Source organism: Artemia sp. Qi Xiang Cuo, chromosome 19 (assembly GCF_049724085.1).
Source record: "Artemia sp. Qi Xiang Cuo chromosome 19, ASM4972408v1, whole genome shotgun sequence".
Classification (NCBI taxonomy): Eukaryota; Metazoa; Arthropoda; class Branchiopoda; order Anostraca; family Artemiidae; genus Artemia; species Artemia sp. Qi Xiang Cuo.
In genome coordinates this window covers 17,948,194-17,966,333 of record NC_142812.1, presented here as the reverse complement: position 1 = coordinate 17,966,333, position 18,140 = coordinate 17,948,194, and the positions used below count along the sequence as shown (strand labels likewise).

General features: G+C 36.1%; 1 protein-coding gene across 5 annotated transcripts in view; it reads right to left on the bottom strand.

The window, feature by feature from the left end:
- Positions 1-2,321: 2,321 nt before the first annotated feature.
- LOC148940566 (protein brain tumor-like) overlaps positions 2,322-18,140 on the bottom strand; it is a 120,030-nt gene continuing 104,211 nt past the window's right edge. For all 5 annotated transcript variants that reach the window (XM_089105370.1, XM_089105371.1, XM_089105369.1 and 2 more), the window contains one exon: positions 2,322-5,565. In XM_089105370.1, coding sequence (XP_088961496.1) covers positions 3,245-5,565 — 2,321 coding nt within the window. In that variant the 3' untranslated portion in view covers positions 2,322-3,244. The remainder of the gene's footprint in view (positions 5,566-18,140) is intronic.

Sequence of the window (18,140 nt, the reverse complement as noted above, 5' to 3'; positions counted from 1 at the left end):
TAACTGAAATAAATTAAAGCATTGTAATCTACACTGTTCATCATACTACATGAAAGCTTAATCAGAAATTTTGTTTCACTTTTAGTGGGGAGGGGTCATTGTCTCCCCTAGATTTTGGAAATTACCCTTTTTTCGTTTTTTTCATTGTACAATGGATTTTTTGGTACAATTGAGAAAAAAGAAACAAAGTTGCCCCCCCCCCCTTCCCACTAATTTCCGTGGACTGAGACCACTGATTAGAATCAACAGAATACTAGAAATCACTTCTTTATTAAGTAGTTAGGATTAATTATTAACGCCAATAGGCCGTGGCAGGTTCTGTTGCTTGAATGAAGTTATGACTTTCATTGATAAAAATCTGCCAAAATCTAAATTCTAGTCAGGCTATGGCTGAGCTTAATCAGAAAAATTTAGTCACTTTTAAAAAAAAGAATCGGAGTCAGTAGCGTCAATAGGGTGGGGGGGGGGGCATTGGCTGCCCTAGATTTTGGAAATTACCCTTTTTCGTTTTTTTCATTGTACAATGGATTTTTTGGTACAATTGAGAAAAAAGAAACAAAATTGCCCCCCCTCCCCACTAATTTCCGTGGACTGAGACTACTGATTAGAATCAACAGAATACTAGAAATTACTTCTTTATTAATTAGTTAGGATTAATTATTAACGCCAATAGGCCGTGGCAGGTTCTGTTGCTTGAATGAAGTTATGACTTTCATTGATAAAAATCTGCCAAAATCGAAATTCTAGTCAGCCATAGCCCCTCAACCCCCCCCCTCCCCGATTTCGGATCCACCAATGACAACAAGAAATGAAACCAAGTCATTATAAATGAGAATCAGAGTCATCAGAATACTAAAAATTATTAGATTTCCTAATTAGTATATCATTTTTTTTTGTAACAGCACGTCAAGTGGAGGCGGGGGTAACCCCCCCCCCATATTTAAGGGTTGTAACGTAAATTGAAATGAATCTGTCGTGACCAAATTATAACCAGTGCCCCCCCCCTCCCCCCCCCGAATTATGTGTCCCCGAACAAAATCAGAATTTTTTTTACTAGAATTATGATAGAATTAACTAGTTCTTATTAGATATAAAGTATAATATTTTAATTAAGGATTTGTAGGAATAATCCAGGATTTTATTTCAGGATTAAGAATTTTATCCATGTGGACTAAGGGTTAGGTAGCCAAAGAGATAAAAAAAGGAAAAGAAAGGCACAGTAGAGAGATAGAAGATAAGCCAGACATAAAAAATTACAAAATTATGCCATGGTGACTTGATGGAAGTAGCCACCTTAAAGGGACTGACTAGAAAATAAATGCCTTCACAATAACAAAAACCCTCACAACAAAATATGAAAGATACAACAGTAACATACTTTCCAAATAACTTAATACTGTACGATTAGTTGATCGCTACGTGAGACAACAACGCATAAGTTATGTATTTATACAGAAGCAGGCTTACCACTATCAACCCCCCCGCGATTTACCATCGTTTTTAATGATTTTTTTTTTCTTCCTTCAGTGATTTCTAGTGTTTTTTTTTTATATAAGATGCTGTATTCCAAGTTGGACTTTTTCTTTGATTTCTAGTTTTTACATTTACATTTCCTTTCTAGATACAATTCCATTTTTACATTTACATTTACTTTCCGTTTTTACATTTCCTTTCTAGGATAAAAAGTCAAAATAGCTACATCAGAAATTTTTCCAAAGGATTTGAAAAAATTTTTGTGACACTTTGGAAAGCGAAACATAAATTAGATAGTTTCAAACAAACGAGCCAAACAAATAGGTCATTTTTGTATGTTTATTTTTCTCTAGTCTGATGATTGTGGACAATTTGGCAAAACGATTTTCCTTGAACTAGTGGCAATTCTGTGTAAATTCAAAGAACGCTTGGAAAAGAAACACATTTTTCTTTTACTCATTTTAATGCCCTAGGACATCGATGGTGGTAATCAAAACGCGTTATGTTCCACACAATACTTTTTACAAGGCGGTACCCAGAGGAGGGGGTTAGGGGGGTTTGAACCCCTCCTAAAATGTTTTTTTGACTCGTAAAAACGTAACAAAAATGGATATAAACAAATTTTGTATGCGTTCTTGACGTTTTTTGTGTAAACCCCCCCACCCCCCAGGAAAAAAATCTGAGTAAAACCCCCTCCGAAAAAAAAAAAATCAACAATGGAATGAAGACTTAAAAATGTGCTCCGAAATTTGGCTGTGATCAAAGAGCTATTGTTGGTATATAAAAAAAAAAAAAAAAAAAAAAAAAAAAAAAAAAAAAAATTACTATGACGTTAGAAATCCCAATTTTCCACTATTTCTATGAGGAAGAAGCGAAGAATTAACGCATTTAGGTATGACAAGAAACTTGTCAATATCAAGGAGACGATGAATTATTAGAAGTCGGAGGGCTAAAATACCTCCCTCTTAAGGAGGCTAGAATTACATTAAATTTTATATATTATTTTAAAACAACAATTAGACATTTATACCAAATTAGATGCAAGCATTTTTAATGTTTTTAAATATTAAAATCAAATTGCAATACCACATATCTGATTTTTGTCACGAATATTTTTAAATATAAAATTACCCGCTCAATGCTCGTATGGATTCGATACCTCTTGAACATCTTTTAATTTGGCAATTAAGGAGCATGAAACTAAGGAGTTTTCTCTTGGTTACATATTGGTTCAAGATCCAGTAGTAGTTTGGGTATGAAAGGCCTGAATAAGTTAAACCTCTGTACAAACTTATGCTGTATATGAAATACTTCCACCCTAACTATAAATTGACAATTCTGAAGCATCGTCAATTTGGCAACAGTCCAGCAACACGAAAGAAAAATGTAGTCTTGTCTCGATTGACATTATTCTCCCTGCCAGCAGCATTCTTTGTAGGTGAATCATTTTTGGACAGCCAGTATGATTGGCTGTCCAGTCGAAGTCGGTCCTGTTGCTGGCAGGGTGAATAATGTCAATCAAGACGAGGCTTGAAATACAGCTTACGTAGAGAGCAACTAAGTGACTTACTACAAAAGCGAGGCCTTTCTTAACAATCAAAAAGAGAAAATTCCCATATAAATTGAGTACCAATATTGTATCACTATTATATCAAAAAGAAAAAAGCAACCAACAACATAATAATATCAACTATAACTACAAGAATCAGAGAGTAGTAAAATATACGAATCTGCTAAAAAACTAACAAAATGGCTTTATGATGGAATGGAATTACAGACCAATGGGAGGAATTTGCAGATAACGATAAACATACAAACGGTAGTCTTTGCTGGCCAAAACAACAGAGCCATCATCCATAAGTGCCACATTGAAACACTGTTCATGTTTAACCTTGGATTCCAAGGCGGAAACTAGTTGGCCGTCTTGGGTAAAAACAGTCAAGTTAAAATTGTTATGATTATCAGCAATAAGGATCTCTCCACTTGAGTTGATGCATACACCGATGGGGTAGTTGGTAATACCTTCACCACCAATTTGACGGAGGAATGTTCCTTCATAGCTGAATACTTTGACGCAGTGAGCACGGTTGTCAGATATGAATATTTCTTGGCGATCATTGACGACAACACCATTGGGAAATTCGAGATGCTTCGAGCAGCCGAATTTGTGTAAAACGTTGCCCTGTTGATCAAAAATAATGACACGCATCACTTTGCACTCAACAACAATGATTTTTCCTTTGCTGTCAACAGTGACACCTCGCGGATGTTGAAGAATATTTGCTCCGAATTTTCGAACAAATTGACCATATTGATTATATATTTGGATTTGACGAGTTGGTGATCTCTCTGTGACAATTATATCTCCCGAAGGGCGGACGACAGCAACACGATTTGGGTATGGTAACTGACCGTCTCGCTTGCCACATTCACCAAACTGAAACTTAAATCGTCCTTCTTTGTCAAATATTTGAATTCTATGATTGTTGGTATCGGCAACAATGATATCGTTCTGGGCATTGACAGCGACGCCACTTGGCTCAGTAAATTGACCCTCCATGACACCGAATTCACCAAACTTGCAATGGTAAATCATTTTCTGACGTTTAATCTGAGATTTCGGTGGAAATACTCCTGGGGTTAGAATTCTAGACGTCATGTCTAACATTGATGGTTCCGTATTTTGAAATGATGGCTCCGACGACTGGCTCTGAGGAAAAATACTATCAACAACACCGTTAGACCATTTCTCGTAGGCGCTTGCTGCACAGAACGCCATATCTCCAATTGTGCTACCTGGATATGATATATTTTGTGGCGGAGAAAATCTTCGGTTTAAGGATTCGAATGGAGATGCTGATACGGCACGATCAATATGGCTTAGGGGGGAAGGGGCTGTTCCATTTGAAATATGATTCAAAGCCGCTAGAGTCGGGCGGGCAATAGGTGGCTGTCGCCCAGTTTGTATAAGTGGCTCACCCCCTGATCGAATGTAACCAAACGTGTTTTTTACTCCCGCTTGGATTGACTGGAAGTTTGAACAGAACTCAATATCATTGCATACAGTTAAAATCTGAGTATCCGGGGTATAGCTCATAAAATCCAAAAATTTCTGGTCGAGCAGTTTCTTAAAAATCAAAGTTTCGCCTGGGGATGTATATTTCACAAGTCGCTCGGCGAAGTTGCAGGTTCTTAATAACATGTCAGCATTTGTGGAAGATTTAAGACTCAAATCATTTAAGGCCATTTGCCTGGCTGAGCCAACCATCTCCAACTCTTTGTACAATTCATTCTTCTTTTCTTCAAGCAAAGATCGGTAAAACTGATAAGCTTCATTTACATCATTCTGAGCTTTGTTGAGTTGCGCTACTAAACGACCAGCAGCACCATCGGCTGATTGAGCTACACTTCTTAAGTCTGCGGCCTTTTGTCTTGCCTCAGATACAATCTGACCCAATGAATGCGAGAGTCTTGGTGCAATGTCAGTAAGTGCTTCCAGTTCATGTTGGCCTCCAGCATTGTGCTCGGCAATAACGCATTCACTACAAACTGGAATACAGCAGCTTCTACAAAACATTTTAAGCCTTTCAGCTTTGTGCTGAGGACATAATACAGATTTATCATTTCTCGGCCCCAATTCAGTCATCATTTGCACTCTATGGCCTTCAAAACAGTGCATGTATTGGTGTGCCATAACACAAGTGGCACAAAGAATATTTGCACAATCAAAGCATTTGGCAACAGCAATCGAGTCTTTGCCCTTGCATGCTGTACACACAGCTTGGCTTGAGTCTATCTGAGCAGCTTCAATCAAATTTGATATTCCATAATCAGACAGCAATCCTGCAATACCTTGGCTACCAACGGGGCATTCTGTACGGCAAATAGGACACGTAACTCTTTCTGGGTGATCTTGTGCACGCTCTAGACAAGGTTGGCAAAATGTGTGCAAGCAGGTTAGGACCATGGGTAGTGTGAATGTTTCTTGGCATAGTCCACATCTTGTATTCAAACCAGGACTAGATGCACCACTTGACGTAGAGCCTGGGCCAGAAGCAGAGCCAAGGCTTGTTGTTGTACCTGTGCTGCCACCTGCAACAGAGAAAAAGATACTCAATTATTCAAATTCAAAATAATCCCTCATTCATACAAAACGAAAAGTTGGTTGTCTCGTCTTCAAACAACAATTTGTAAGCCAAGAGTCACCTCTTCGGTTAATGGTTATTATAATCAATTTGACGAAATTGTTTAGATGTATGTTTTACCGTGCTGATTGGAAAGTGTGTCTGGATTGGCTGGGTTTTTTCATTATCATTTAAACAATTTTAATGTCATTATCTTATACGTTTTTAGAAGTATTTTGAGCTGGCATTTGAAATTCAAATACTAAAAAGGATTTAACTGCCCCTGACAGTGGACAAAGGGAATGATACCGAGTACAATAAAATTGGGTCTTCAATATATTCAGAATTACATGAAACTCCACAAAGGCCATATTTTACAGATGGAGCATGGCAGATTGCCAATTATTATGCTTTTTGGTCATCTATCTGGAGCCAAATGAAAAGTAAGTATTTCTCGAATGGGGTGGGATGAGGAGTGGACGAGGACCGGGCAAGGCTGTATTGGCTACAGGTGGCTGTATTTTAAAATTCATTAAAATATCTTAAACATTAGGTCTACGCAGATACAAGGTTTCGCTTTCTAAATAACGCATTCCTGTTTCAAAGACAACTTTTATGGCCATGATTTTTTATAACTCTTTTTATGTCAACTTTTATGTTGTCTTAGGAAAAATCAAAATATTTTAAGAATAAAAATGAAAGCTTTGGGCAGTTATGTCACAAATGTAAGATTATCGTGATCGTTTCATCTTTAGTCTTAACAAATTTCAATTTTTACTGGGAGCAAGCAATTTTGATTTTTACCAAAATTGGGATTGTTTTATTGTCTTTTAGTCAGATTTTCAGATAAAACCTCCCAAGCTTGCATTTGTAGTCTTACAAACTTTCAATTTATACTGGTAGCAAACAATTTGGATTTTTTACAAAACAGGAGATATTATTTTTTAGTCACATTTTCAGATAAAACCTCCCAAGCATGGGCGCCCATATGGGGGGGCAGGGGGGGGCTCCGGCCCCCCTGGCTGAATGATGCTGCCTTATTTTTATATTTTTGTTCTGAGATTTCTCTTATATAGCATTAAAAGTGCCAATTAGACAAGGTTTGCCCCCCCCCTGGAATTCAGCTTATGGGCGCCCATGCTCCCAAGCTTTCCTTTTTAGTCTAAAAATTTTCAATTTTTAGCGTGAGCAAAGAATTTTGATTTTTCCCAAAATAAAAGAGATTATTTTTCAGTCTTTTAGACACATTTTCAAATGAACCCTCCCAAGCTTCAATTCTTAGTCTTGAATAATTTCCAATTTTACTGGTAGCAAACAATATTGATTTTTTGCAAAACAAGAGATTATTTTTTAGTCTTTTTGTCATATTTCCAGATAAAACCACCCAAGCCTTCATTTTCGATCTTATAAAAATCGAATTTTCCCTAGTAGCAAGAGATTATTTTGCTTAGAAATTATTAGTTTGTTTTGCTTTTATTCTTCGTTAATAGACATTTTATCCATTTTTTCTAACCTTCTTTTTCATGATTATTCTATCTTATCATTTCTTTTAGGATACTCTTTTTATAACTAGAAAAGTGTTCCATTCGAGACTAAGAAAAAACTGCTAAGAGATAATATAGTTTTCCCAACCTTAGAAAAATCTATAAAAAGTTCAATGATCAGAGATGGCAATAGGCAAAAACATTTTTACACGTTGAACTTCGGAAACGAGCATTTCTTTGTCCCAAATCAACCTTTCTCCATGAAGTTAACTTTTTCCCCTCTAAGAACTTAAGATTAAATATCTATGAGAAAAGCCTTAGTCTAGCCTACTTTTTGTTATTTAGCCCTATTTACAGACAACAAAGGAAATACATTCCCTTAGAGAAAGGGCCTACAATTTTTGTACTGATCTAATAAATCTCGACTCAATTTAAAAACGGCTGATTACTTTTTCCGAGACATGGACGTAACAAGGAATTGCCTTGGAGGAGGGATAATTAGCCTAAATTATAACTATAGTTATACACTACCAACCATATAGATGAAGTATTTTTTACGGAGGGAAGGGGGGCTGAAATGCAAAATCGTATTTTACACCTTTTTTCCGAAAGCGAGGCAAAGCATTGCATATATTAAATACGTAACCTAACCTAACCTAGGTACCTTTTTCCCTATCTAAACTCCAAAAAACAACACTTTAAAATATCTTAAAACCACGCTATACAATGTATTTCTCTACAGCAGTGTCTTGTATCGTCTTGTAAAAACGGGTTTTTCAACGCATCTCTTCCGTTTGAGTTCTTTAGAGAGGCCCGCAAAATGGGATTGTACCAATATTTTTATACTTATTTATAAGATAATATTTATTGCAAAAAGCTTGCGGGTCATAGTAACACAAAATACAGCCCAGAAAAAAAGCTCGAGGAAACAAAATACATCTTTAAATAATACACCCCCCCCCCAAAAAAAAAGAGTAAATTTATAAGTGATACAACTTATGAAAATAATAGTCTTATATAACATGTATAACTGCTAAGTTTATGTGTATTTCTTTTTTTTCGCTTATTGCTCTGTCTTTTTCTTTTTTGTATGACGGGTTTTCCAATAAATAATAATAATAATAAGTGTCATTATTCAATATGAATGAAAAAAGATAAGTCTGAATGTACATTTTTACCCGATGATGGGAGGGGGTCTGTCACCCTAAACCCGCCCAGCCCCCCAGTTATGCCTGTGTCCCACAATGATCCATAAGTATTTAATTAACCATAACTATAGAAAGGAAGAAGATGAATAAAGTTTTCGAGACAGAAATTAAAAGTAGCCTATTAAATTCATAAGACATGTATCGATAGCAATAGGCAGAACCATACTACAGTGCCCCCTCCCCCGACTCAAATATAAGCAAACAAGCCAAATCAAAGTGAATAATTTGATCGAAGAGCGGAATCCTCCAGCCGCGGCACCCAAGGCAGCTGACCCGGTTGCCCTCCCCCCCCAAAAAAAAAACGGCTCTGGTAATATGTTAAGACAAATTATTGTTATGAAAAAATAAAATAAATCCTTCAGCTGATGTGGACCTCTCCCCAATTCTAAAATCTGCGACGCAAACATGTCGAGGGTAGTTGGCATTTTATTTATTTCAATGGAGACGCTGGGTACAAACTAAACCAAGCACAGACTGAGATAGGCTTTTGTTGATAGAGAAAACAAACTGACAAGTTACATACTTCAAAGAGAAATGACAAAAGCAGCGGTAAATAATTTCTAAGACCACACTGGCTAAGCAAGATGAGAGCAAGATTCAAGCTGAAGAAAAAACGAGGATATTTCCAACCAGTGAAAGAGTAAAAATGCATGCAAATATTTCGGCCGAGACCTCTGCTCAGCCGTCCTCAGTGCAAAGATAGAAAAATAACAAAAGACGATGAAAACAACCACTAAAATGAAAATAGACCTGTAACGGTAACGGTGTACCCTTTCCATGTAACGGTGAAAGAGTAACTGAATAAAAAACAGTATAAAGGTGCAGTTATACTTTTCCACTGGCTGGGAATATTTTTGTCTTTTCTTCTGCCTGAGTTTTTTCTCATCTTGTCAAGAGCAGCGGATTAAACTTTTAAAAAAATCCCAGTTTTTCGTCACTGAATAAATCGGAAGACAAAAATAAGTCCCACTTTCTGTCGCCTTGAACTTTCAAACAAGAATAGATGAGACTTGAAAGTCAAGATGGCTATAGAACCACATCGATTCCATTCAAATAAACCTGAATTACGCTTTATTGAAATAAGTAGGAATTCCCCTTCTCTCTGGACAACTACAGATGGAAATCAATATATTTCGCTTCAATCTTTTGAAGGAGTAAAATAGGATACATTTGGAACCAATTTTTGAAATGGCAATGTTAAAGGGGAGCGGACAAGGGAAAAGACAGGATAGGATTTCCCTCAGGTAAATTAAAAATGACATGAAATTGTGTAAGTTATTGAATATGATTCGAAAGGACAAAAATATTGTATATTTTGAACGGGCCTTTAAAATTTCCACGTCAGAGGGGAGCAATTGTCTCTTAATTGTAGACAAAGGGAAACGAGACGCAGTACCATTATGACTTATGAATTATAAAGGAAAAGACAAAACGAGCTACTTATTTGTGAGGAATTAACTGAGTTTTATATTTAAACGTAAACCTAAGAGTTCTTTAATGGAGGGAAGGCACAAGGATGGCGTCTTGAGGCCGTGATTTTGTAGGAATGTGGGTTCTTCTGATTTTTCGGAAGAAATTTCCCCCTGTGTATGTGTGACAGCATGACAAATATTTTTCAATGTGTCTTTGAAACTGCTCCAAGATTCTTAGGACTCAGTGTATCTCTCCAATACACTGAAAATAACATAAAACTTTACAATATATTCCAAAACGATGGAAGGTTTACCTTGTTAAAAAAAAAGAAAGAAAATTAACGGTGCAAATACAATTATTCATTGATAAAACTGGAAACAGAGTGAGGGCTTTACTTTGAGTCAGTTTCATTTTTGTATTATGATTTTTTTGGTAAATAAGAATAGGTCTAGATTAGTCTTATTTATATTGCGATTTTAATTACTATTATCGTTATTTCATATTTGCTAATATGATATAAATTTAAACCAACAATTAAGGATTCAAACGTTAAAGGAGAGAAAAATGTTGTCCCTGATTGTGGACAAAAGGAAATCAGAAACGGCAATCAAAATAAAAGCAGAAAAGCAGTACATCAAAAAGGACATGAAATTGTACAATATCTCACAAAGAGATTGAGAATGACTAAAACATGGAACCAATTTTTAAATCTAATTGTGAAACGACTTCTTCCTGATGACGAAAAGCTAAGAAAAGGGGGTACAAATACAATTTTTTTCTTCATAAAGCTTAAAACATTTTGATAACTTTTCTAGGTTAGAAATTTGTGCAGACAAGGACTTAAGAAGGTCATTCAATCATTTAAATAAACTTTGCATTCAGATTAATAACATCATAAGTTCTGGCCATGAAAACAATTTAATTTTTTTTATCACTTACTTAAAAAAAAAAAAAACCCCAAATATCTAATTTTACATTGGTACTACTTGTGTTTTTTCTCTTATTGGCAATAAGCACAAAAACTCACAAATTAGAAACGCAGGTAACAGAGACTTTCAGTCCACTTAGCAAGACAAGCACAGATAGCAGAACCTTCTTTAACTATAGTAATTGTTTCAATTAAAAATAAAACTACTTCCGCATAATCCTTACGCTGAACCTTAATATGTAGCTTATATATTATAAACAGAACTAGACTTTATGGGTATGGAATGCCTGGCTACCAAAAATCTCTTTTCCACGAATTTTCCTTGGGAACATTAGAGCCAATCCTTAGATATTTCCTAAATTCCCCTGTATATGAATATATGAAACGAATATACTCAATATGAATGTGATAGTAAAAAACATGAATGATAAAAAAAAAAGAAGAAGAGAGAACCACAAGAAAATGAATCAAATGAATGTACCAAAATGATACGATCGGTAAATAGAAATCTCACAATTTGCAATGGTTCAATAGAGGTCCAGGGAATTCTCTTCGTGGGGGGGAGGGATAAGAAATATTTTTATAAAGTGCCAATAGATTCAGAAAACTTCGGAATTTAGTGGGGCACCCCCACTGCGTCAACTCAAAAACAGCCGTTAAAAACTCCTTCCCTTCTAAGGTGACGTCACGATGCCCCTGAGGATGTATAAAGTTCCAATGCTCCCATTTGTAAGTGACAATAATTTTAAGCAACTTGTGAATTTATTGTAACCTTATTTTCCAAATACGATAAAGAACTGACTGGGACAATCATCTCATCTGAAACTTCCCTTCTCAGAAACGATTATTTAGACAACTCGAAACGCATCGTCTTCACACATCAATGAGTACGACTGAGTTCTAACTCATTTGATTTCATCATGGGGGTCCAACTCCCTGAATCTGGGAACCTTCCCATTACTTTTCAAAAGACAGGTTCACTCTCCTGCTTTGATAATTATTAGAGACCAAAGCAAAGCTTTGTCGGATTTCCAAAGTTTCTAGAATTAGAAAATGCCAGAGCAAGAAATCTTTGCCAAAATCAGCTACATTCGGGACCAGAAAATATACAAATAAATGTTATGGCGCTCTGCCAAAAGGGCATGGATTCTTCGTTGACTGTTTCCATTGATGGAATTCACAGAAGACATCTTTTGCAACTAAAATATGTACACAGTACATTTATTATTATTTTTTTTTTATAAGAGACAAAGAGCTATACAATTTAGACCCTCAGGGATGGTATTTAGATGAATTTCTAACAAGGCAGAGAAAAGGGAGGGACTAAAAAAAAGACTAAAACTCCTTTTGGAGTTTTTCCAGAAGGTGGCTCAGACCAATTTTTGGGTAATTTCCTCTTCCCTATCTTAATGTAATCCAGCATGATGAGATTTTAATAAAATGGAACAAGTGTTTTCAGAATAATATGTTTCAGTTTTTCTGGAAGGGAATCCTTAAGATTAATCTTGGGGGTAGGGTCCCCTCCCTAAACCCAATATGAGGGGGTATGATATTTTTCGACAAAATATAGATTTAAACGAATTTAATATACGTTTGCAGAAAATTTTTGAAAGCAGAGGGCACAGACATCATAACTGTGTGTGTGTTTGGGGAGGGCGTATTACAAGGATTTTGCCGAGGTGTACATTTTTAAAAACGTAAATTGACTACCAACTGCACAACAAACTTATTTTATATAGGGTATAAAAAATTTCCCAAGAAAAAAATTCACCGCTCAGAATATCTACAGGGAGTTCCTTCCCTATAATCAGATATATTTACACATGGCACATGTTAATGACCATACTTAAAAATTAGAAACAACCTGAGTAATCCTCTAACGACTGGGCCAAATGATAGTCTCCTTCTAAAGATTGAAAAAAATATGGCCTAAAAATGTGGGGTTTTTTTTTCGTTTCTTCGATAAGGAGAAATCCTATGGTATCCCTCAACGTGGCAGACCTGTGTGTAACTGCACAATTGGATAAAGGAGTTTATCAATCACACAGAATCCCAAAGAAAAGACAAATTGACAGAATGTTTTTCTTAAAGCTTTGTTTTGATTGTGTAATAAAAAAGTACTAAAATAAAGACGTTTAAGAAAACAAAGGAATACAAATTTATGACCTTACTAGGATTTCCAGGGGAAAAAAAGAGAGAAAAATCTCGTCGCAATAAATGCAAAATCTGGCAGACATGTTACTGTGCATAAAATATTTCTCTAACACGGATTCGTTGCGGGGAAGAGAGGTATCCATCACTATAATAGTTCTTTCATCTCCCAATTTACTCCTACTGAAAACATCCTGTGCCCAAAGGAGCTGTTATTCAAGACTAGGAGCGGATCCAGGGGGCCAGGGAGGACCACTCCCAAGGTTTTTCAGAACCTCTCATTGTTTTTCCTCTTCGTTCTACCTTTTTTAAAATAAACTTGTGGTTTTTTTCAATTTTTGTCACCCTTGTCAAATTGCCCCCCCCCCCCATGATTTTGCTCTAGAACCGCCTTTGTCCAAGACAGCTATTTGTTTTTTTTTAAAGCCTCAGTACAATAGAGGGAAAAAATGAAAGTAATAGTTGGAGGGATCAATAGCATCAAGAGCTAATTATGGCTGCAAAACCAGTATCAACACAAAAGTTCACACCAGACAGACCCTAATCTGTTTCCACCATTTTAGGACATAGGAAAATCAGAGCCAATCAGTAGGTAGGATAGTTCTATCCTTGTGTAGCACCATAAGCACTTGGAATTATGGAATCTAAATATTCGAGACGTGTCGTATTTGGTGTATGTTTAGAAGCTTTACCCACTAGTAAAGCACGGTTGTCGCGTGCACAATTTCTGGCAAATTTACTAAAGGGGTTTTTCAAAGTCATTTTCACACGCTGCATCGAATGGTACAGATTAAAAAGCATGCTAAAAAAAAATATCACTAAAAGAAAAGCTCCGTATTTTGATAAACTCTTAGATTGATCATATTCTATCAAATATTAAACTAAATTATACAGTTTAATTAAATCGGCCTCATTCAAGGAAAAAAATCTAACTTTTCTATAGGTTGTATAACATTAAAGACCAACAGAATAGTCAGTTTTTTCTTTTTCTGAAAAGTCGAAATTTGTCCACATAGGAGGCATTAACCGTGACAACCACAATTAGGGATGATGACATGCTGACTTGGTTGAAACCAAGTAAACACCAAACCCAAGCCCATAGTTACCGAAAACTTAGAACGCGTTAAAAAAAACTGTTAAGTGAGGAAGAATCGCCATTTGAAGCTGGTTTAGGAATGGTAACTACGATCTTGATTAACCTTACTAGTAAAAGTTTATCGCAAAAACAAATCTATGGGAATTTCGAAAAATAGCTAAGCTAAAAAATCAAGAAAAAGTGTGTCGAATCGAAATGGAAACTGCACTACTGGGTTCTCCATAGCCTTAAACCCTTGTAAGAGAATTACAGTCCCCTCCGTCTTGAATAACAAGGAAATCCATTTTTCGCATGGGAAGTAGTGACGTTTCTCCTTTTCTTGATCTCTTGCTTTGGTTTTGGTTTTAGCCGGCACTAGTGGGGCACTGAAACATCATAGAGGTGTTTAAGAGCTCATTTCATTCAAACAAAGAATGATGATGGCCGTGTTGATTATCAAGTGAAAGTACTGGAACAGGTATGCGCGCATGCGCAGTGGCATTTGAGCCCCTGCCCCCCTGAAAATCAATATTTTCAACAACTTTTCAGTATATTATCTCCCATTTAATTTATCTATTTTTTAATCTTATTTGCCCTCAAAAAAATACAGTGTACGTGTCTATTCTAGGGCAAATGAATTTCCAGATTACTGTTCTGTTTACACAGAAATCCTACATGTCCCTCAGCTTGACAATTATTTAGCGAAAAAAAAAACGAACAAAAAGGCGTATAATACTAAAGTAAGAAAAAAAAAGTTAAATTGATTTCAGGTTCGCCGAGCAATTGGCAAATCTTTTCGATGAAGTTCGTGTTATTCCGTGACTATGACGAACAATTCATGCAGAACAGAATTGTTTATCTAAATTTCGGTAGAAAACCAAGGCTGCATAGGCATACTCGATGGGCAAGGTAAATGAACTATTTCAAAAGAGAGGGGGAACTCAAAATCACTACATAGTTACGGTATTTCTAAAAAAAATTAATTGTAATTAATAATAATACTGAAATTGGAGATTTCGACTTTCATTTCTTCTAACATGGTTTAATCAAGTGTTCTACAACGATGATCTTCAACACCGTATTCAGGGGAAGAGATTCCGGGCTAGAATCTCACCAACAAAAAGAGAAAATTTACATAGATATCAATTATGTAATAGCTAAAAAGACCTTTAAAAACTTTTTTTAGTTGACCCCACCCCCTTAAATCAAATATTTAGATGCGACCCAGCTGATCTTGCGTTTAGGCTTGAAAAACCAGTCTTCTGGACTCTGGAGAGATCTGGAGACAACAAATATGTCTCTTGGGCATCTATTTTTTTTTTACTTTTTACTGAAGAGGAAGGTGAGGGAGGGTTGTTTACCCTCCCTCACCTTTTTTACTGAAGAGGAAGGAGGGGTGAGAGGAGGTGAGGGAAAGGTGAGGGAATGGTAAACCGGTATGTTTGTATGGAGTGCACAAAAACAATTCTTTCAAAACGTACGACATTGAAAGCAAATGCGTCCAATAATCTACACACACACACACAAATATATATATATATATATATATATATATATATATATATATATATATATATATATATATATATATATATATATATATATATATATATATATATATATATATTAATAGAACATTTATTAATAGACAAGAAAAACTATTTCCCGAGACTAGAAAACTGTGTCAAATGTTTGTGATGGACAACCAAGACTGAACTGTAAATCAAATGGATCGCTACATAAACATTTTGAGACGTAATCGCAGAGCACAAAAAGCAGGTCATCGCACTAAGAAAAACGCAATAATCTCCATGTTTACAAACAAATAGCTCTCCACGTGCACCAGGGAATATCAAAAGACAATATGTCACTCAGCGTTTAGGCTTGAAACAGTCTTCTAGAAGAAACAGATATATTTCTGGGGCCACTATTCGTCAATTTTTACTAGGAAGGGAGATGGGGGGATCATCATCCTTAATCCCTGACAGACCGGTATATATATGTGGAGTGCACCATAACACAGTGGTATTTTGCAAAAAGAGCTTAAGTCCACTTTTCCTAATTTTACAGGGGAGCAAAATGATAACGCACAATCAAAAAATATTTCTCATAAATTAGAATTTAAGAAACTTGAAACTTCAAAGACTAATTGCTAGTTAACTTTTAGATTGGAATTCGCTGTAAATGTCCAAACTGCTGAATTGCTGATTTACTTAGAATATAAGGGACTTACGCTCTTTTCGAAAAACTTGTAAGTCAGCCAGAGTTAAGGATAAGCCCGTTTTGAATAGACTAGTCGATAGATCTTTTTGAGCTCTTTCGAACCATATGCTCAGTTCATTTTGGCCCTTTGGCCAATCGACTTAGGCCCTTTTTGCAAGCACGCCACGGAACAGTCTTTAATAAATGTACAATATTAAGCAGACACCAAATATTCAACACAAAAAACTATTTCCCAAAGCCAGAAAACTGTTACCAAGTCAGATGTTCGTGATGGACAACAAAGACGAAATTGTGAATCATAAATGGGTCGGCTACAGAGTTCCATAAACATTTAGAAACGCAATCTTTGAGTAGAAAAAGCGGTCATTGCACGAATAAAAACCCAACTAATCCCCATATTTTCAAACAAATAGCTCTCCAAACGCACCAGGGGATATCAAAAGACATTCTGTCCCTCAGACTTTGTAATGGAAAATAATAAACAGGGATCTAACAACGGTTACGATGGTGAAAGAGGGGGATACTCGAAATTATAAAACGGAACTTATGTCAAACGGAAGTTTAGGGGAGATGCCGGTGACCCTAGCTGGGGAATCGATCCGAATTATTGCGAGGTTTGCAGTTATTAGTGCTGCATTTTGATAGGATACTTTGAAATTATTATCAGGGACGGCTTTTGGAACAGAGCCAGGATCATGCAACCGAACAAATGAAGCTGTTAAAATTCTTTTTTCCAAATAAAGGGACTGAAGAAATTCGGCAATACAGGGAGCAGAACAGACAATTTGTCGGAACATGGAGTTTGGCAACATCCAATACGTCATTGAACAAAGCAGTGGGCAGGATTGTCAACTGCTAACTATTTTTGAAAAAATAAAAGGTACTATTAGTTTCAGACATTTTCATGATACTTCCAAGCATAGAAAAATTGACTATTAAAATCCTGAGTATTGCTAGTTAAACAAAGGAACACAAAGCTTGTGCTTACGGGGATTGTTAAGATCAAGGCCGTGTCCAAGGCTGTGCCCCGAAAGTTTGTTCGGCTCGTAAAAACGTATCAAAAATGAATATAAATAAATTTTTGATGCGCCTTTTGGAACCCCCACTCCCCGAAAAAAAAAATCCTGGATACAACCCTTGTTAAGATAGTTTAGTTGATTTTTGTTGTAAGTTTATTGATAAGTAAAAGAACTCAGAAAGATAATCAATTCAGACTCTTGTGAAGACGAAAAAGGGCCGAAAAACTAGACATGATATTTATTAGCGAAAAGGTTTTTCGGTATTTGGGCATTATATGGGCAGTTACAAGGGAACCAATCACGAAAAACACGTTTTTGACGGGTCAATCCAAGACACCACTATACAGCAATGGAATGCATATCGTGGTATTCATTGCGTATACGATATTTAAACTGTTATTTTTTGGGGGTTTAGGGAGGGGGAAGGTACCTAGGTTAGGTTACGTATTTAATATATGATATGCATTACCCCCCCCCCCTAATGTGCAAATATATAGCCCAAATTTGTTTATAAACTATTATATATTCATCCTATTTGATTTTATTTCATTAGCATTAACCAAACTTGACTTTTTAGAAATGCCCATATAATTCCCAAGTACCGGTTTTTCCTTTTTCGAAAAGGTTCTCCAATGAGATGAAAGTTATTCGGACACCATACCATTAGTAATTCTTGCTAATGAATAATACACCAAATACACCGATTAGATACGCAATTTTTAATATTGTGTAAGGCTCCCCTAAGGAGAGCCCCTTCCCTTAAATCCCTCTTAGAGCAAAGGGGTTACACAGCATTTGCTAATGTTTGTCCCATAGTCTCATATTTTGGACCAATCTTAGATTCATCTCTATGATCCAAATCTAAAGGTAGTATCACTTCAAAGATCTCCTGTGGCCTTCCCCATCTACAATCATAGACAGTAAAAACTGGGGGGAGGTAGTTTTGCATAAAGGGGTGATACTTCATTAAGTCTGTTTAAAGTTCCACGTTATTTAAAGTACTTGGTTTACCGGGGTCTCAAGGACAATTCTTCCGTATCTC